The 20,558-nt window shown below is 56.9% G+C and overlaps 2 protein-coding genes across 11 annotated transcripts in view; one reads left to right on the top strand and one right to left on the bottom strand.

Annotated features, from left to right (window-relative positions):
• HRAS (HRas proto-oncogene, GTPase) overlaps positions 1-1,078 on the top strand; it is a 44,201-nt gene extending 43,123 nt beyond the window's left edge. For all 4 annotated transcript variants that reach the window (XM_075162929.1, XM_075162927.1, XM_075162930.1 and 1 more), the window contains one exon: positions 767-1,078. The gene's annotated coding sequence lies outside the window, so the exon portion shown is untranslated. The remainder of the gene's footprint in view (positions 1-766) is intronic.
• LOC142088039 (uncharacterized) overlaps positions 1-20,558 on the bottom strand; it is a 114,438-nt gene that overhangs the window by 18,622 nt on the left and 75,258 nt on the right. For 6 of the 7 annotated variants that reach the window (XM_075162920.1, XM_075162922.1, XM_075162923.1 and 3 more), the window contains 6 exons: positions 19,946-20,066; positions 18,934-19,028; positions 17,179-17,244; positions 15,663-15,762; positions 14,271-14,423; positions 9,265-14,047 (listed from right to left, as the gene is read on the bottom strand). In XM_075162920.1, the coding sequence (XP_075019021.1) occupies positions 12,747-14,047; positions 14,271-14,423; positions 15,663-15,762; positions 17,179-17,244; positions 18,934-19,028; positions 19,946-20,066 (1,836 nt within the window). In that variant the 3' untranslated portion in view covers positions 9,265-12,746. Of the gene's footprint in view, positions 1-9,264; positions 14,048-14,270; positions 14,424-15,662; positions 15,763-17,178; positions 17,245-18,933; positions 19,029-19,945; positions 20,067-20,558 lie in introns of those variants that run through there. The other variant, XR_012675697.1, reaches the window with a different exon arrangement.

Below are 20,558 nucleotides of genomic sequence, written 5' to 3'. Positions count from 1 at the left end.
CACTACTAAGGGAGGTTTTCCAGATGTTCAGGTCCTCCAGATGTTCAGGAGCGTTTCCTCCGGATGGGGATGTGAGCTCGGGGCTCGTTTCCTGCTCTGGCTCACAGCTGACGGCCTGGGCTCGGCGGACGCTGCTGCTCCCCTGCGCCGACTGCCAGGAGCCCCGTCCCCGTCACAGCCCGGTGGCCAGCACCGGCACGGGCAGTGCCTTCAAAAAGAGGGGCAAGGAGGGGTGGGAAGGAGTCTCTTGGAAACACTCCCCTCTGTTAGGAGAGCGTGCCCAGTGGGTTGCCCACATCTTTTTCTGCTCAGGCAGAAACTGGAAACCAGACATCCCAGCTTATTCTAGCTGCAGTGGCCAAGAGCAGAGAGGGAGGAACATCAGGGCACAAAAGGAGAAGGCAGGCAAGGACGCACCGGCTTTTGGGGAGGAGAAGGGTGGGTGTGTGGACTCACTTTGTGGTTCCCGTCATCCCTGGAGGAGGGAGAAAGATCTCACCAAGCCGTGCCCCTTCCCGCGACGAGGTTTGGGCGGAGGCAGAAGGTCTGGTGAGATGCCTGAGGCTCACCCATCACGCCACAGACCATTTCCCTTCAGCACACGTGCAGATGCTTCCCTGAGACCTCCAGGACCTGTGTAGCCCTTTGCTTTCCCTCTGTGGGCTCTAGCAGGGTCATCCCAACGTGTGAGGGGTGGGTAATGGAAACGGCCCCCGCTGGCTCTGACGGCGAATGGGTGCTAATGAGTGTCCTCTTCTGGTTTCAGCTGACTGGACCGTGTCTTGGAGAGGTTCCCACCGTGCAGAGTGCAAGTAAAGAGGTGAAGCGAAGGAAGATGCAAACGGATTCAGGGGAGGAGTATAGGGGGAGGGGGAGAGGAAGAGGAGGAGGAGGAAGAGGACGGGGGAGCATGAGCCCCTCCAAGGACTATCTTGCACTTCACCCAAGCCTGCGGCAAACGACTTTTTTCTTTTTTTTCTTTCCCCATCCCCTCCTCCTTTGGCCTCCTCCCACCCCGGCAACTGTACAAAGCCACAGATTGAATCACAGTAAATTATTATTTGATGGTCTCGACAAACCGTCGTGATGGCTGTGTCCTCCTTCCAGAGGGTGCTGCTGCTGGTGCTCTGGGAGGATCGCTGGTGGGGCGGCGGGGAGGGAAGGGCGCTGAGATTTGCTCTCCACGGACCAAGATCGTGCTGTAGACTCGAAGGCGATCGGGGTGGGGTATCCTTCAGGGAAAGAGCTGTCTTTGTCTCCAGTGAGTCGTTGTCATGTCCCTGTCCCCCCCAGCCCACCTGAAACTCTCTGCTGGCCCCAAGTTTTGGTGGGATGGAAGAGCGCAACCAGTCCAAGCCTGTCCTTGGCGTTTCCCTGTGTGCTTTGCCTTCAACCCAGTCCTTGTGGGATTTTTTTATGGCCTCAGTTGTGATGCCTGGAAGGGAAGGAGCATGGGGGAGATCTGAGAGCTGGGTTCACCTCAGCTGGTGCCAGTTTGTTGCTTCCTTCTTTTTTTTTCCAGGCAGCTCTTTCTGGCACAGCACCTCCCAAATGTTTATGTGCTCCAGAGGTGGAATTAGGCCTTTCTGCTCCCCTCCAGCGCCTAGCTAACGCTAACACCTGCATAGCACACATGCCTTGGGCTGCTCCAGTCTGTCAGCAGTGTATAATGGCATGCAAATCCTCGTCTGCCCTGCGCACGGCTTAATTACGGGTGAGCACGTAGCAGAAGGGCTCTCCTGCACTGCGCGCAGCTGTCTGGCTGCTCAGCGACTAGGACTAAAGGATTCAGACTTCCAGTCCTCGGGTTTAGAGTGGGTAGGAGTGTTTTGGATAAGGGCTAATCCGTTGGGAAGCCCGTCTTCGCTCAGCCCTGCTCCTTTGGGATTTTTGCCTGGGGTCCGAGCGGCTCCTCCCATCTGCCTTTCACGCGCAGAGCCGAGGCATTGCGCTCCCTGCTCGCTGCCTTTCCCTCTCCCAAGCCATTGCACGGGCTCGTGGAGCTGGCACGCAGGATTAAGAGCATCAAAGGGGGAAGGTGATCCAGCCGAGCGCGGCGGGGAGCCGCTCTGCACGGGCTAGCCCAGGCCTGAAGAGGTGCCGGCTTCGGCAGCCCAGGCCGGCAGGGGTTGGGAGCGGCGCGGGCAGCGCGTGAGTCACCCGCCTCGAAACCGGTACAGAAACCCTGGTCACCCCCGGCAGAAAGCCACAGCCCACCCGGGGGTTCCCAGCATCCATGCGGGCGGCCTCCCATCCTGCTCCTCACCCTCCGTCACGCTAGGCAGCAGCAGAATTAAACCCCAATGCTGCTCGGAGTCGCTGCCTTTGCTTTTGGCCTGGGCAAGAGAGGACTTGTGCTAACGGCTTGCCTTTGGTACCTGCCTGCCCGAACTGCTGTGGGGCACAGCCCCCACCCTGGGCGCTGCCGGGCACCCAGTTCCTGCGGGAGAGGGCTGATCCCAGCTCCAGTGGGAGAAGTTACCCAAGCGCCTGGAGCTGGGCGCGCTGTTTGCAGCAGCGCCTGTCCCCACGCTGGAGGAGTGCTGAAGATGCCGTCTGGTGTTACTGGTGGGGCTGGACCAGAGGCTCCCAGCGAACCTCCCAACCTAAGTTGTTTCAAGTGTGAAGCCTGGAAGTACGGGTTTTGTTCCGAAGTTGGCAGCTTGTGTGCAACTGCAGGCAGGGCGGAGGACAGGGCTACTTCGTGCTTCTAGAAGATGGCTGAAAGCCTTAACAGTCAGTGGGTGGGTTGACGTGGGTTGCTCGGTGGTGTTACTGCACTGGGAACCTGGTGCTAGCTTTCTGCTGTGGAGCTTATCCCATCCTTCACCAGGCCCTGGGTGAAGGAGGGGATAGCTCTGTCTGGAGGTCTTCAGATGACAGTGCTGTGTTTGGGGCTCTCTCAAGGGCTGGACTCTGGATCTCACCATGGAGAAATACCCTCTCATTTCTGGTTGGGAGCCAGAAGCCACGGTCAAGGACTGGGAGCCACGGTCAAGGACTGGGAGCCACGGTCAAGCAAGCTGAGGAGCTCCAGGGAGCAGCAGGGGCGAGGTGTCTTCACAGGGCAGGCACCAGCTGCAGTTGCAAGGCTGGCACGTCTTGGCGAGGGTGTGCTAGAGCAGCACTGGCCAGAACACAAAGTCCTTCAGCAGTTTGGTCAGGAGCAGGGAGCCAGAGTACGAGCATCTCCCTGTCGGAGAGGTTTCTGCACCCCTCGGGGTGAGGTTTCCCAGCTTGCTCAGGAAAGCTCTGGGTCTGGTCAAGTCACCTGTGTTACCGTGGCTTGTTCGAGCCTCTTCTAGTCACAAAATACTGTTGCTTCCTTGGGCCGCTCCTCATGGCTGTTGCACCAAGGGGTGCTGAAGATGAGCTTTCATCAGCGGTTCAGCAGTTGGTGTCTGCGTTTAGCAGCGCGCCATCAGGCACCAGAAGGCCTTTCTTCCTCATCAGGTACCAGCCAGGCCTTTCTTCCTGGTGGCAGAGTCTGGTTGAAACTTCACAGCTTTGATCTGTTGTACGCTTCAAGTGGTTCCAGATACCGACAGTCTCTCTTCTGAGGTGGCTGAGATAAAATAGTCCTATTTTACGTATGGCTAAAGCAGATAGATAGAGATGTGTTGGGAGTCACTAGGGTTCTACAAATGGACCTAAAAGTTCTTCAGGAGCCAGGGTACACCTTCATCCTGGTGCAGGTGGTAGGACAGCGCTTCAGCAATCCAGTAGGCAGGTAGGAGCTGGAACTGGAGACTGCAAGCACCTTAGGAGGGCCTGGCTGATAGGTGGTGGTCCGAGTCTGGCAGGTTGCAGACCCATCCCATTCCTTCTGTGGATTGCACCCAGCAGAAGCGAGGCAGCCAGGACCCTTTGTCAAACAGTGCTGGTCAGGCACGGCCATCTCAGGAGCTGGAAGCTTGGTTAGCTTTTTGCTGTAGTTAGAAGATCACAGGGAAGCCCGACTCACGTCAGTGTTCAAGTCCATGCTGAAAGTTGGAGGTAGGTTGGGAGCAAAAGGAGGTGCTAAAAGCTCGACACCGCAGCTCTTCCCCTGCAGTCCTGCATGGATCGTGTACGGTACCACATCTTCGCTCCAGGAGGTTGGCTTCGGGAGAATCTCGACAGATCTTCAATGCGCAGTAAGATAGGTCAGCTCCGAGCTGATCTGATCTTTGGGGTGGGCAAAAACCAGATCGTATCACACCTCTCAGGTGGAGCTGTGACTTTGGACCTGGCGTTTTCTCTTGCTGACTTGGTGCTGGTACTTCGGGTACAGGATAGCAACTTGCTGGTCGTGACAGGCAGGGTGTCAGTACGAGCTCTGGTGTGTTCTCTGCTGGCTAGCTGGACTTCTTGAGTCTGAAAGTAATACCAGAAGTCCATCGAAGTCAGCTTTTTGCTGTATTTGGGCACATCAGCTCATGTTTGGCCGCCATGATCTCCTCAGCTGGTGATGGCAAGGCTGGACTCAACTTGGTGCTGCGCCGTGGATCTTGGGCAAGCGTGAACACCACCTCTGAGGAGGCTTCAGGCAGCATTGTACTGCTTATCTGTTGAGGCTGCATCTCCCGTGACGGAGGAGTGCCACCTTTGAACCTGTACTTAAATGACGGAATAGCTGAGGAGGTCTGGTCTGGTTTGGTCTGGTCAGGTCCAGATGTCTCAGGACTGATGTATAAGCTTTTCTCTCCCACATCATTCGAGCTCCCCACACCCTGTTACAGAGGGGTTGGGGCTCCACAGAGACATTACAGGTGAGTCAACTGACAAAATTGCTTACAAGCCCTTAAAGATGCTGATTAAGTGCTGGAACAGATCTCGGGCCTTCTGGTCTGTGAGGGCTTCCACAGAAGCATTTTCCTAAGCCAGCAGAGATGGTGACTCCAAAACAGATGAGCGCATGGTGCTTGCTGAAGGCTTTGGCAAGCATCTGGGTTGAGTTTGCAGGAGCTGGCAGCAATGACTCATGGCTGGAGAGGGGCCAGAGAGGCGAGTCGGGGGGTAGCTGAATGAAAGGCTGAGTTCTACGGAGCAGCCATGGCTAAGTGCTGGCCTCATCCTTCTCACTCGCAGCGTGGTTGGGTAAGGAGGAGCAGACCAGGTTTCCCTGCTGGACTAAGTCCAGTCCACTGCTGCAGACCTTTCCAGCCTGAGCAGTGCCTCTGTGTCACTTCTCCTTGGCTCCACCAGGAGCCATAAAGGTAAGCAAAGCCACCCGAGAACCAGCTTCCCCAAGCAACTGCCTGCGTGAGCTGTGGGCTTAGATACCCCGGGAGCAGGGCTCTGGTGTGGGGCCAGGCCGAGTGGCCTCCAGGTCACCAGAGTGGCCCAGGCTCTAAATGGGGTGGTTGGAAGCAGGGGCTTGTGGTATTGCACCCCATCTATCTGCAGGTACCTCTAGAGACCTCGTACCTTTGGAGCAAGGATGGAAGTTTCTTACAGTTAACCTTTCCCTGTGTCCTAGGAAGAGCCTGTTTTACTGTGGAGAAGAATAGGGCTAAATAAGCCAGGCTTTAGTGACTCCAATCTCTCGGACTCGTGCCTGTGTGTATGCCTTCAAAGCCATCTCCATCTCCATCTCGGGTTCCTCTGTAACTGCTGCCAGCGAGTAGGGACGCTCGTGGGGTGGGACCAGCTGCTGTGTCTCCTAGTGAGATGTTGGCCAAGTTGTTTCTGCTCTGGTTTGCTGTTGTGCCCACGTCCTGTCAGGCGAGCGTGAGCGCTTTGCTACCAGGAGGATGCTGGTGCGCACCCCGCAGGCTTCCTCGGCCGCTGAGGTCGTAGGATTTGGGAGGTTTGGGAAGGGGTCAGACCTGCCTCTTCCAGCTGCCGGGCTGTTATTTTCTCCGTGTGCAGATGATGTGCTGTAGGAAGGGGCTGGCATTGCTCAGAGGATGCTGTGACGGCAAACATCCTGGCCACCAGCAACTGGTGGGACTGGGACTGGCAGATGGGGCTGACCCTAGGGCGGGTGAGCCTTGCTCTGTCTGTGGGTCGAGTACAGGGTCTGGGGTTTAGCAGAGCCAAGGTACCGGCCCCAGCCGAGGCTGCTGGGGCTGGGGGCTGCTCGCCCTGCGCTCTGCGTGCTCCCAAACTCCCAGCCACCGCCGCCACAGCCCCTTTGCAGCACGTGAGGAGCGCATGAGCAGCACAGCAGCATGCAAGCAGCACAGCAGCACACGAGCAGCCCAGCAGCACACGAGCAGCACACGAGCAGCACACGAGCAGCACACGAGCAGCCCAGCAGCACACGAGCAGCACACGAGCAGCACACGAGCAGCCCAGCAGCACACGAGCAGCACATGAGCAGCCCAGCAGCACACGAGCAGCAGAGCAGCCCGCGAGCAGCAGGCGAGCAGCGCAGCAGCACACGAGCAGCAGAGCAGCCCAGCAGCACACGAGCAGCCCAGCAGCACACGAGCAGCCCAGCAGCACACGAGCAGCCCAGCAGCACACGAGCAGCCCAGCAGCCTGCGAGCAGCAGGCGAGCAGCGCAGCAGGCCGAAGAGGAGGAAGCCTCCCAGACCCAGCCGAACTCCGGCACTGCCTCTGCCGAACAGGCTGGGGCGCCAAGCTCCAGGCACAGCACACCCATCCCTCTGCCCGCGCTGCTTCCCGGGACCAGAGCCTAAACCAGCCCAAAGCCGTGCCCCCTCTCCTCGGCTTGGCTCTGCTCCAGGCTTCACTTAGCATCAATTATTCAGTGCTGACTCGCTGATGTATTGCGCAGACACGCAGCAGGGTTGCCGAGCTCTTAGCGGTGGTGGGCAGGGAGGATGAGGAGCGCAGCCGTGGCTCGGCAAAGAGCCAGCGAGCGACAGGGCGAGACGTGGCCGCCCGCCTGTCCCAGCTCCTGGCGCTGCTGGTTTGGCTCTTCTGAGCCAGGAAGGACAGGAGCCACGGGGCTGCCAGGGCACCAGAGCCGAGCGCAGCTTGCGGGGTTTGTGGGTCTGCGCTGGAGTCGTTTCTGGGCAGGGACCAGCCCTGGGAGCCGGAGCTGGAGTTACCTGAAAGCCATGATGAGACCAGTGGCTCCAGCAGGGAAAGGGGGGATTTAATGGGAGTACTGGCAGATGCCAAGCGTGGAGGGAGAGGCAGCGGGAGGACCCTGGCTGACAAGGCCATTAGGATTTAAGCAGCTTACCTTCTACAGAGTTCATTTGCCACTGGTCCCAGCGCTGTACAGCAAATGGGTATTGGCAAGCTTGGGCTTGGGACTGCACAGCTCTGCTCTTGGTGCCCTGGGAGCAGCACCCAGGCCCTGGGGGGGACAGGACGGGGTAAGGGGTGCTGCTCGACTGGTGCAGGGGCTGCCTGCGCTCCGCTGCCCTTGGGGACACCAGCACCTCCCATGCTGGGACCTTCCCCCAGGAGAGCGTGCTGGTGACCCGCTGCTCCTGGCACCAGTGGAGGCCAGGAGGCCAGGCACTTAGCCTAGGCTGGACACCAGGCATGGCTTGTGCCTACCCCGAGACCCACCCTGCGGTCTTTCACTTCTCTGGTAAGGGATGGAGGCCCTAGGCTTACCTGGTGGGCGAGTCCCAGGGGTGGCCTGGGACTGCAGTGGGCGCTCGGCACGTGCTCCGTGAGCCCAGCCCCAGTACCCTCCCTGGGACCCGCGTTCAGCGCCCATTCAAGGCTGGGTACCGCAGTGGCTCCTGCATTAGCCGGAAGGATGCTGTCAGGGGATGCGGCGGAGCCCTGCCTGTCCCCGGTCCCCACAGGGGCCGGGCGAGAGCACCCTGCCACAGCCAGGCCACAACCGGGCACACGCATGCGGTGCGGGGACCAAGGATGCCAGTAAGCAACATCTTACTCCGTTTTTTTTCAATAACCAAGTGAACCGAAGCTGTTTCAGAGAGGAACAGGACTCTGCCTGCCACATCCCTCAAACCCAGCACGACTCACCTTCCCTGGGGGAAACCCTGCCCTTCCGGACAGTTCTGCTCCCTCCCCGGCAGCAGGGAGCTGAAGCTGTCCCAGCAGCCGGAGAAATGCATATCCTCAGCGCTGCGGTGCCTGTCACGTAGGTAACGGCCGCAGCCGTTCAAACCCAGTCCCAAGCGGCTGCTTCCTCCGCGCTGCCTGAAAGCCAACCGGTTCACAAAGCAGCTTGTGCAACTGGGCTGCTTGTGGGCACCTGGAAACAGGGGAGGGACAAAGTTTGCTTCACTCCAGCCCGTGGATGTCCCACCCGTGCTCATGGTGGAGCACCCCTGGGCTGGCATCCAGCATGAAATGATGTGGGAGATGTGCCAAGAGCTGCATCCTCACTGCACCGCTGCTCCTCGGTGGTGCTTACTCGGGCTGGCTGGTCTTTTTCCCAGGGTTGCCGACCAGGTTTTAACCAGTTCATATAAATGAGCTAACTTAAGGACACTGGAGAACAAGGTAGGAGGTTTTTTTGTTCCTGCTTGGTGTCTTTTAGGTGAGGCAGAGCACTACTAGAAGCAGGAATACCAGCCTACAGCACCCACTGGGTGATGCATGGGGATGCCACGTTTCCCGCACTGCCCTTTTAAACCTAGGGTGGCGTTTAGCTAATCCTGGCCCCTCCATTTTGCTGCCAGTCTTTGTGCTGCTCTGGTAGAGACAGATGACCCTGGTTCACCGTAACGATGTTGCTGAAGTGCCAGACGGCAGCTTTCTCTTAGGGGAAACCAGAACACGGCCCACGTTTAACACCCCAAAGCCAACAGCACCCTGGCCATCTAAGCGCAGGAAGCACTAGCTGTGAAATTCGGGGTGTGTCAGAGGTGCCACTCACACACAGCATTTTAAAATCCATTTTCAGCTGTGAGCGGCACCACCTTGTGCTCCCGGGGACTGGCGTAAGCATGACTCGGTCCTGACTCACGCAGCGTCGCGGCGAGTCGCAGCCACCCGCCCGCCCGCCGTGCAAGGAGCTATCTCCACCCGCGCCCCGTCCCGTCCAACCTCCCAGCGCTGCCCGCGGGCAGGAAAACAAACTCCAAACCTGAAATCTCGGCCAAAAAAGAAAGCCGCTGCTGGCCACCGGCTGCCTGTCGGAAGGGTCAGCGAGCCGGGAAAGGACAGCGGTACGTGGGAAGGAGCGGTTTTCTTTCCACTGCTGCTGGGGATGCCTGGATATTACCCTGGCAGAAAAGCTGGGAGGAAGGCGGAGATGGAGCGGGTTGGACCCGCCCCAGCTGAAGCAAACCTGGTGCACCAAGCTAAAACCCAGCAGGAGGAGGCAACTGGTCTTGCTGCAGCATCTGTCGCCATAAGAAACCTTGTGGAGTCTGATTTTATGCTAAACTTCTTTAACCATTATCATTACAACCATGTAAAACACAGCATCAAATACTCTGGACAGTCTGTTTGGATCAGCATAAAAAGGAATAATTGACTTTTTTCCCCAAAAAAACTTCCTTACAAAAAAACCCACAAAAAAAAAAAAACAAAGAAAAGAAAAGCACAGACATAAAAATGTTTTTTTTTGAAGTAATAATTATAATACATTAGAAAGAGTCTCGGAGGAAGCGTTCCACGCTGTAAACAAGAATAGCAATTAAAAAGAAAAGCAGATGGCAGCCGGGCTCTCAAAGTGCACGGCCGAGAGACCCTGACCTTGACCCCCGTCCCACGCCGGAGCCGGTCCCCAGCGCCGGTCCCTGTGGCCCCTGCCGCCCGCCGGCGCCGCAGCCACCCAAAGTGCTCAGTTACAAACCAAAATAAAAAACCAGCCCAAACCCGCAGCGTTGGTCTCTAAAGCTCCACGGAGGGCAGCAAGGCGAGCGCCGCCCCAGGGCTGCGAGGGCCAGGACGGGGGAGCTGCTTTCCTGAGTTTGCCCGCGGTAAGAGCGGCTTTTGCTACGGGGCTGAGGCCGTTGTAGAAGGCTGGGGCAGGGGTGGACGTGGCTTGGGCCGTTATCTGTCCTGCTGAGCTGCCACCCTCGCCCTTCTTCCCTCCCTATCCCCAGCGGGGCTATCCCTATCCCTATTCCCTGCCGCCACCGACCCGCCACAGCCACACCTTCGTCTGCAGCCAGAGGCAGAGGAGGAGAGAGGATCGGTCACCTCCTGGTAGATCACGCTTTGATGTGCTGAAGGGAGAGCATCACTCCAAGGTTGGCTGCCAGCCAGCTCGGGCCACTTTGCCCCAGGAACTCTTCCCAAACCTGCCGGCTTTCGGGGGCTGCAGGCTGGGGAAGAGCTGCTTAGGTGGCAGTGAGGTGCTCGGAGACTTTCCCAGCAAGAAGCACGCTGGTGGGAACAGGGAGCCTGTGTCTGCTTGGTCCAAAAGTCACTGAAACCAGCTGGTGGCTTCCCCCAGGCTTGAAGGTGACCGAGGACCTTGCTGCTCATTCCTGTTAGGGCTTGGAGGGGAGGAACCCCCCCCAAATTCTTGTTGAACACTATGCAGCAAACACCATGCAATGGGTACTGTGCATTTGACAGCTCTCCAAAATTAGAGCAAACCACCTTTGAAAATGTCAATACTGCAAAACATCCCAGACACTCGCTGGGTGAGGAGTCGGGGCGCATGTGCAACACAACGTGCAAAGACTGTGTGCCCGAAATGAGGGGGAAAAGGTCAAAACGAAAGGGAAGAGGTCTCAGCTCTTGCATGCGTGAGCCAAATGCTCAGACGTGTTAGCAGGAGTCCTATGCGTGCTTCAACGAGAGGACAGACCCCCAAGCTACAGCAACCAAGTCAAGAGGTGACCACCAGCCCTCAGATGCTTCTTGTTGCTTCCCGGCGAGCTCCAGCGGCCAGTGGGCTGGTGGCGAAAGGCAATCGATACCTGTCCTGAAATACCGCCCAGGTATTTTAACACACAAATAGGTTTAACTACTGCACGGTTACTGAAAAACGTACTCTAAATTAAAACCAATTCAAGCCCTGTTGTCCTAGAAAGGACCCGTGGTGTCTCAAAACACGAATACTGAACATTCATACAGCACTCCTGACTGCACAGCACCCCTGCGAGGTAGCTAAGAGGGTTGTCCCTGCTTTGCGGAGGGAGAGGACGGGCGAGGTTGGAGACGCAGCAGAAGAGGGGGTCTCTGACAGCGCAGGGATTGCAACAGAAGCTGAGGGTGCTGTGGTCTGGCTGGCTGCATCCAAAGCTGCGCTCCCTTCAACGCTCTCCCTGCTGCTAACACAAACCACCAAATGCACACAAGAAAAAAAAAAAAACAAACCAAACACCTGATAAACGCCACAGAGTAATTTAGTGGAAGTTTTCTCCTGGGCTTCCAGGTAGGCTTCAGATCAGGTTATGCTACTGAAGCAGCCTGTGAGATAAAAAACAGTTTTCAAAGTCTCCTTAAAGGAACTTTTGCCCAGGGTCTCCACGGAAGGGATGGGAAGCCCACCTGCAGTCCCACTTAAGGCGGCACCTGCAGCCACCCCTTCTGGACAGCAGAGGCAAACACAGCACATCTGGAGTAGTTTATTTCTGCTGCTTCCATTGATCTTCCTTCCTGACGAAGTCCCTTCGCCTGTAGGGGTGAAGCAGATACTGGGAACAGGCGTTTGGACCAGCTCTTTCAGCGGGGTGAGCTGTGCCCAGGTCCCTGCGCACCTCCAGCCAACGGTTTGGGCTGTGCAGCAGGAACACCCTGGGATGGGGAGGAGATGGACAGGCCACCGGGACTTGGTGCGTGAAGGGCAAGTGGGCATGGGGGCACCCATCGTGTTAACTCCTCAGCAGTGGGCTGTGGTGATGCTGATGCTCTACAGCACCATCTTCCGAACCTCGTGCCCAGGTTTCCTTCCTTGGTTGGTGACTTCTGGGTGGGCTAAACCAGAAGGGCTGAGATCAGGTTCTGGGCAATGTGCTCCCCTTCCCACCTCCTACGCTCTTTCCACCCCGACACTTGCTCAATGTTAAAAGCGGGTTTCAGCTCGGGCACTGTGATCAGACACCGTCACACCTCCAGCAGCTTGCTAGCGACGGCAGGAGGTCTCCCCAGGCCCCTTTTCCCGTTCAGCCAAGGGCGAGGCAGCGAGCCCGCTCGCCGCCCCAGGCCTGCGAGGGGAGGGCCAGCAGAAGGGCCACTCGCCCCAAGAGACCAGGCTCAACCTTCATCGCCGTCCCTGTCACCTTGGAAAGAACCACCCTGCTGGCGGTCCCCCACCGGGGTCACACCCAGGAGACCCCCCGTGACCCACCAGCTGTGAAACCTCCCCGCCGGGACACCAGCCACCACCGCCGGAGCCGGGCACGGCTCTCTGGAATTGCACAAGAGGAGGCAGCGGGCTGCCCGCGCCCTGCCGGGATGCCATGGCCCTGCCTGAAAATGCTGCTGCCTACAGCCGCGGGTCTGGGAAAGGAAATGAAGATCTGGTGCTACAAAGGCCTTTGAAAGCAACGCCGTAGCTGCACTGGTCGGGCATTTTAAAGAAAGCATTTCGGGCTCCTACGCCTTGCGCCCGCTGCCACGGGTGCCCAGAGCAGACGGGAGCAGAAGAAAACACGCAACACATTCACCAGCCCTGCCTCTCCCCCGACACGCGACGAGGCTCAGGGAGCTTCGAGGAACAAAAAATGAAAGCGTTTTCTAATTTGTCCATAGGAAAGATGCAAACCCAATTTGCTGGTGCCTCCTGGCACCGCTCCATCTCCTCGCCGGGCGCTCGTACCAAAGCACAGCTCGACAGGCGGTGGCTGCTGTGCTGCCACCCCGACACAGCCCTGCTGAAAGTGGGGGGGTCCCGAAAACGGGGTGAGGGTGCTGCTCCAGCACCCGCTTCCTCTCCCTCGCCTCCCCCATCCCCACTAAAACGTCACCGACTTGGGCAGCTTTGCCAGGGGAGGAGAGCCTGAAAGGAAACTGTTCTCCGAGCGAGATTTGGCAACCTGCGGCGGTAATTTTGGTTTGGGGCTCAGGGGGGGTCGTGGGCCTTTCAGTGCGTTTAATGGTTTCTGGAGGCTTTTTTGGGCATCTGCCTCCTCCGGGTCCAGCGCAAGAGGTGGTGGCGTGGAGGTGGCAGGCAGGGGACGTCCAGTCTCTGGCAGAGGCAACGCCACCTGCTTTCTGTTCGAGAAGTCCTGCTCCGTCGCGTGGGCCAGGTGGAGGGGAGTGGTGGTTTTGATAACGGCGTAGGGGCTGTTCCCCTCCGCCGCGGGGGACGGGGACCGCTGGGAGGGGCAGCCCTCACCCAGCCCCGCCGCCGCCGTCTGGCTGCCGGGCAAGAGGGGCACGCTGCCGGCTGCCAGCCCCTGCGCGGGCAGCGCGCCCAAGCCCTCCGGCCAGCGCGCCGTGCCGGCCGTGCTCCCCGGCCCGTTCTGCTGCAGGCTGGCGAGCTCCCCCGTGGATGCAGCTTTGGATGCCAAGCACTTCAAGTCCGTTTTGGCCGGCAGCGCCGCTCTGCAGCGCTTCTCGGCCGTCTCCTCCCCGCGCTCGCTCTCGGGGGAGCCGTCGTGCTGCGACGCGCCGGAGAGCCGCCGCCAGCCGCCCGGCAGAGGATGAGGGGGTGCATCGAGCGCTTTCTCTTCGCAGGGGGAAGATGCTTGTTCTCCCGCCGGCAGGGCAGCAGGATCTGGCTGCCGTACCGCATGGTCTGTAGCGGAAAGCTCAGCGGTGCTCGAGTCGAGAGGACTCGGCGTGTTTTGGAGAGAGGAGTCCGAGGAGCCGCGCTCGGCCGGGGCGGGGAGGGAGACTGACTCGTGGTCCACCATGGCACGGCTGGGAGCGAGGAGAGGCTGCCCCGGAGACAGAGCCGAGGGCAGGAGGTGATGATGGGCCTGCGTCTCGCTTGCCTTCAGGAGAGACGGCGGCTGCCCGTCCCCGGTGGGCTCCCCCCGACCCTCCTCTCCCGGCAGCCCCCCTCCAGGAGGATGCAGGTGGACGTCTGTCGCTTCAGCTGCTCCGCCGCCCTGGGGGGTGGGAGTCCTCGCCTCTGCCGCCGTCGTTTCTCCCGGCACCCTGGGGCCCCTGTGGGGATGGGGCTCCCTGTCCAGGGGGTGCTCGCCCACCCGGCCGTTCTGGCCATTGGCCGCCACGTTGGCCTTCATGGCTACGGGGTTGAGGGAGAGCTCCAGGCCCAGGGGTTTCCGCGGGAACTCCTCAGGCTTTGCTGCATTGGAAGCAGAGAAAACAGAATGAAACCCAAACTCTGCATCCGTTCATTTCTGCATCCGGCACGCCCCGACGGCGGGGAAGGCAGATGCTGCACCCAGCAGTGCCAGCCCTTCTGGCTGCCCCGGCTCCCAGCCACGCCAGAGGGACGCTCTGGTCCCCAGGGGACACGGGTGCCACCGGCCGCTCCCGCCGGGCTGCCCGCCTTCCCCTCTACCCACCTGGCGGGGGGAGGTCGAACTTCATCTTGCGCAGCTCCGTCATCGACACCTGCAGTTGCTCAATGACGGCATCGTCCTCGTACTGCAGGGAAGCGGCAATTTTCTCCTGCAGAAATTCCCGTAAATCTTCCAGCGTCATCTTCAGCAAGCGCTCTGGGGGATGGTAGAAAGGAGTAATGGCAGCGGCACGGCCACATTGCAGGGCAGAACAAGTGTGGGTTGCACTGCTTTGGTTTTATCTGGGATTCTGCGCTGCTGTTCCCACTCTGGGGTGGGACAGCCTGCACGTTTTTGCCTCTCTCCCACTGTTGCTCAGGGTTGTCGAGACATTGATGTCTCTCTGCCACCTCTGGGCAGTAGCTCAGCAATGGCAGGACGATGGTGGGGCTGGGACCTATGCTGACCGGGATGCAGGTTCTCACCAGTACCTCTAGGAGGAGAAAAAGCTCCATGAGATAGACCCCGAGCGTCAGACTGAACAGCCGCTGCTGGCAGCCGCCACCGCCAGCCAGGGATGCCAGCCTGCACCAGCCAGCAGGCAGGGATGCAGGCAGGGATGCTGACCCACGCCAGGGATGCAGGCAGGGATGCTGACCCACGCCAGGGATGCAGGCAGGGATGGGATGCAGGCAGGAACAGAATGCAGACAGGGATGCTGATCCACACATTCCTCAAGGAGGAGAGATGATTTCACAGCCTGGCTGCCTGCCAGTTTCCCAGTCTTTGCAAACAAACGGGATACTTGAAGATGTATTTCTGGATAGCCTGTTCTTCATTCAACTGAAGGAAGAGCAGGGTGGCTGTTTGCAGAAGCCAACACACGCAGTCCCATAAATCCCACTGCCCCAAAGGTTCCCAGCGTGCAGTATCAGCATCGCTCCTGTCCCAGATTAAAGACCTAACAGGGCAACAAAGCAAGGCCGCTAGCTTATGGGAGCGGAGGGGTTCAAAGTCCCAAAGATCTCGAGGCAGAAACATCACTGCCTTAATGTTACGTAAGAAACCGAGGTTTGGGATGTTTTAGAAGTATATTAATGGATTTATTTCTCCCTCTACAGCCTTTTCAGCTGAACTGCCACATAGACCTTTGCAGACAGATGGGTTGCTGGCTGCATTGCCCCTAAAAGCACGCTGATAAAAGACGTGGGGCGCAGCACGCAGGAAGAGGCAGCTGGGAGCGTTTCAGGTGGGGTTTGCTGTGCGCCGAGTGCAGGATTTCAACCCTGGCGGCATCTCATTTCCTCCCCGGACCCTCAGCACAGGACTGTGCCTTCTGGGGCCAGCGCAGGGCAGGCTAGCAGTGGCCAGCAAGGCTTCCCGGGTCGGCAGCACAAGGGTGGCCCCGCACGGTGCCACCTCTGCCATACGAGACGTGCTCTGCTGGGACCTTACTTTTGTGCAGCTTGAGGATGGTGTAAGCCATGGCCGTCAGCACCCGCTCTCCTTCCAGGATGTAGATATCCCACAGGCGCAAGGTGAGGGTGAAGGGGGTCTGTTTCAAACACACAAACAAAAAACCAGCTTGTTAGCACCACACTCATTAGCACTGATGGATGGGATGATGATACAGAGGTTGGCGGCATCACTACGTCCCCTCGCACCAAAACACACAACAGGACGAGGCATTGGATGTCCAGGATTCATCTATAACACAAAAACCTATTTTATCGTCTATGGTTCTGCCTTAAAGCTAACACACTTGGGTGGCTGGGAAAGTATTTAAAACCCGGCCATGAATGCAGAAAAAGGAGAAACTTTCCACACAAGCATACTAGCACATGGATTCCGCTACCCTGGAGGGAGCATCATCATCTTTCAGCCTTGTGGGTGCACAAAACCACTCCTGTATCCAGCCAAGTTGCCCAAACAGATGAAGGGGGATAGGTCTGAAGGCCCAACAGTGCTTCACTAAGCATTAAAAAATCATTCCTTTGGTGCCTAGAGAAGTGTCTTCCTTACAGACAGGCTTATTTCTGCTAGAAGAACCTCTGCAAGAGGTTTTTCATTTACACCCGGACCCAATCTGACAAACAGAAGTGAACTGACATCCAAAATGATGGAGCAGCCCATCATCTCCCAGCAAAGATTTAAGGCATCTCACAACGCAGAAATTAATACTAGTCCTACTGTGACATTTAAGTTCAAATTTAGGATGCTGCGCTTACTCTCCAGAGTTTGGCACACCTGGCCGTTGCAGCTCTTTTACCACACGTTGCTGCAGTTAAAGGGATTTCGCATTTTATACAGCTTTTAGTGACAGACTGCAAAGCAGTGAGTTCCCTCTCAAGGGGAAGAGGTCATCCGCTGTTTTACAGGAGACGGGGCAGCAGAAAATTGAGACACAAATGTCCTAAACATTAGCAAGTCTGGATCTTGCGTTCAAGTGTGCAAGCACAACGCTGTCCCTAAAAATAAAGTAGTCTTGGCTCGGGACTGGCAAATTAGCTCTGGACAAATCAGGGTAATTTTCTCACGCTTTCATGTGTCTGCAGTGCCCAGCCCGCTCCTTTGCCTGTAGCTGCTGCAGAGCTATTTGTACAGGCTTGTGCCTCCAGCTCTTCTTCTCCCTACGCTGTTTCCAGAGCCAAAGTGAGGTTAATTGCCTTTGCAGCAGTGCCAGTGGGCAAGAGAAAGATCTCTCCCGACTTTGAAGCTTATACCGCTGCTGCCGAGCCATCTCCCAGCGACCGCTTGTGAAGAGGCAGCAGGAATTCGCTTGTCATCAGTGACATGCAGTTATTTTTAGCTTCTCCCTTATTAATTCTTTTGCCTTATGAGAGTGTGCGTAATATCCCACCTTATAAAATATTAACACCTTCTTCAAATCATGATACTTTTTCAAAAAAACAGGCAGATTAACCATGCACGCAAGCGGCAGAGCAGCACACAACCCGCAGAGCATCCTCACCCGGTCAATGAAACACTGCAGGAACCACTTGGTCGTGTAAATCCCCGTAGTCATCTGCTCCTTGTCCTAGGAGAAGACAGGAAAGAGAGACGGGCGTTTCACCAGGCTGGCTGCTGGAGGTTCAAGCAACTCATGGGGCTTTTGGGGAGGTTGGCTGGTTGGTTTATTAATGCTGGGGTCTGGGCGCAGGATCTGGCTGCGGTTTGTCTCCCAGCAAAACCCCGGCTTTAAATACCGAAGTTGAAGCCCTGCTTTGGCCCTTTGCCCAAGATATTCATTGAACCTGGTCCTCGACGTGGCCAGACTTCAGCCACAACTTTGGAGAGGGATTTCTAGAAGCTTTTCTGGCCTAGTATCCACTCCAGGGATTTACAAAAACCTCCCAGGAACCCAAACCACGCCCTCCTTGCAGACTACCATTCCATAGCAATTCCCATGCGAGCCTCTCGGAGCACCACAAAAATGATTAACCCCAAGTACCCCACGGGTAAATCCAGACCTGCACAGTCAAGCCAGCTTTGCACTACCTCATTTGCATGGCATGGCTGCCGCAGGAGCAGGACAGCCTGGCAGGCGAAGGAAAACTCTTAAAAACCTCACCAACATCACCCCAGTCTATCACTTTTCCATCCCTGTCTGGCGCCTGGTGCAGCGCTCGCACGCAGCTTTGTTTTTTCTGGCCCGGCTGATGGCGTGGCACGGCCGGCGCTGGGATGCACAGCGCCCTGCACGTGCACAAAGTCGACGTGACCACTGCTGCAAAGCCAGCAAAGCGGCGGGGATGGGAAGAGAAAGAAGCCCATGGGATTAACGGCCGGCTCCGGTCTTTGCTTTCAGCTGGTGCCGGGCACCTGCAAGCCTGGAGAGCCTTTGGGAGGCAGGAGGCACCAGCAGCTTTCAGAGAGTTATTCCCACCCTGCCCGCCCAGGTTTCCCCACGCCTGTGGCTATAATTAAGTGAAAACCTGTCCCGGCTCTGTTTCACTTATACGGCCAGGGCTGGCTCATTTGCAGCACGAAGCAAGAGCTGTTGCACATGATGGCAATATAAACAGCTTTTCCTGGAGCCGGGCCACCGAGCCCCTCGGGAGCATAAGAAACCTCCAGGAGCCTGGCCACTGAATACCAACTGTCTACAGCAAATGCAAGGGGGGACAAGGGGGAAAAAAAAAAGGAGCAGGTGTTGCAAAATAGTCGCCTAGACGTTAGACTGCAGTCGATGTGTCCTGCGGATGCTTCTCCAGCCACCAAATGGGCTTGTACCATCTGCTAGAGAGAAAAACAACTGGACGTGCCCAAGCAACAAAACACAGCAAATCTTACGCGCCTCCTGTCTTTAAACAGCAGCAAAGCCGTTAAATGCAAGCACTTGGGGCTAATAATTATTGAATTAAGACTCCAGACAGTCCAGCACCACCCTTCAGGCTTTGCAGCTGGTGTAAGAACACAGCCCAGCCTCGCTGCTGTACGCGACAGCTCCTCTTGCCGCAGGCTCCGTGAGCCTTCCTGCCTGGCTCTCCTAAGGAAGCCTTTAGATTTTAGCAGCCCCTACACTAACGATGACCAGCAAGCAAATGATAACCATGCGCCTCAGCAAGATTCAGGCACCCCATTTAACAAACGCTCTTTGCAGCTGAAGCAGTCCTACGCGGTTGGAAATATGTTCAGTGGTGCATCTATTTGGCAGAATACTACACTAATTGCTTTAGCATTGAAATGCGATATTAGTATGAGGAGACAGATAGCAAAGAGATACCATGTGCTTCTTCAGTTTGGGAAACAGTTTGCTTAAAATCTGCTCGTGGTGAGCCTGAAATCTCTGCAGCTTCGGGAACCCAGGAATGAAAAAACCTTAAGAAGAAAAGATGAGAGAAATAAAAAATAATCAGAAAAGCTCTGGAAAAGTCACGTGGGCAGCCTGATTTTCTAGAAAGTCACCCCCTGCGTGGCCTGTTGCAGTCAGCTGGACCACAGTGCGCCCAGCTACCTCCCTCCAGAGCCCCCCCTTCACCCCATCTACATGGGCGACAGCACCCTCAGCACCAACCCCGGCTGGTGCTCCCCACCCCAGCCCCGCAGAGCAGACCCCCTCACCTCCCCACCGCCTGCCCGCCGGAGAGCTGGCTTGGCCAAGACCTCTCCGAACACACCTCGGTGCTTACCGAGAGAAAAGCTGAAGATGTTTGAAGACCTCACTGTTTGTGCAGCGCCCCGTAATCTAGCAGGACACGCGTTTAAGACTGTCCAGAGTTATCAAGCCATGAGGCTTAGCCCTCCGCTCATAAAATAACGCTCTGTGCATAGAATACTGCTAACCGCAAGTAAGATGAAAGGATCTTTAATGTGTTTGAAGTAAAACAATACAGCACATTTGGTGGAATTACATCTTCATAAAAACACAAGGGCACGTAGCTCGTGGCACGCTAAAAACGGAGCATTACATGATGCTCTTGGATGTACTTCTGTGAGACTTCTTAAAAACTCGTAACCTTGAGTTAATTGATTGCCAAGGGCAAGGAAGATAGCACCCCTGTGAAAGTGTTAATTACCGAATGCTAAAGCTCAGTGCCGATAAACCACATTTTTCTCTGATGAACTTGTCTGCCTCCAAGAGTGAAGTTCAGCTCCGTAGTCGGGTTGCGTCGGCACATAATTAAGCCTTACCCGCTTTAAACAAGTATGTGAGGAGAAACGAGGCTCTACCGACCAACCCGAACAGCCTTCCCTCCCGTCCAAGAGCCCCCATCCGCACCCCGTCCCAGCCTTACCGTGCATGGCGTGCCGCTGGTTGGTCAGCAGCTGCGCCAGTGCCCAAAATGCATCCTCTTCGTTTAAGTACATCAGGAGGATGGCTGCGATCTGGCTCATCCCTTGGCAGTAGCTCACTTCCTGCAAGAGCCAAAGAGGGGCACGAGTGCTGCCATGCTGTCGGACCCCACCATGAGGCTAAAGCTGCAGAAGCAGGTCAGCCTGCCTGTGCTTCCCTCTCCTCTTTCAAGGTCTGTCCTGTTTCAAAGTCTTGATCGTTTATGCCCAAATTCACAGCTTCCATATGTCTACAGCATCTACCATGTCACTGACTCAGAGCGGTTTGGGTTGGAAGGGACCTTTGGAGATCATCTTGTGCAACCCCTTGCCGTGGGCAGGGACATCTTTCACTGGATCAGGTTGCTCAGAGCCCCGTCCAACCTGACCTTGAACACTTGCAATGATGGGGCATCCACAGCTTCTCTGGGCAACCTGTTCCAGTATCTCACCACCCTCATTGTAAAAAATGTCTTCCTTATGTCCAATCTAAACCTACCCTCTTTCAGTTTAAAACCGTTGCCCCTTGTCCTGGCACTACAGACCCTGGTAAAAAGTCTTTCTGTCTTTCTCGCA

Source organism: Calonectris borealis, chromosome 14, assembly GCF_964195595.1.
Source record: "Calonectris borealis chromosome 14, bCalBor7.hap1.2, whole genome shotgun sequence".
In the NCBI taxonomy this organism is placed as follows: domain Eukaryota; kingdom Metazoa; phylum Chordata; class Aves; order Procellariiformes; family Procellariidae; genus Calonectris; species Calonectris borealis.
This window is presented reverse-complemented; position numbering and strand designations above follow the sequence as displayed.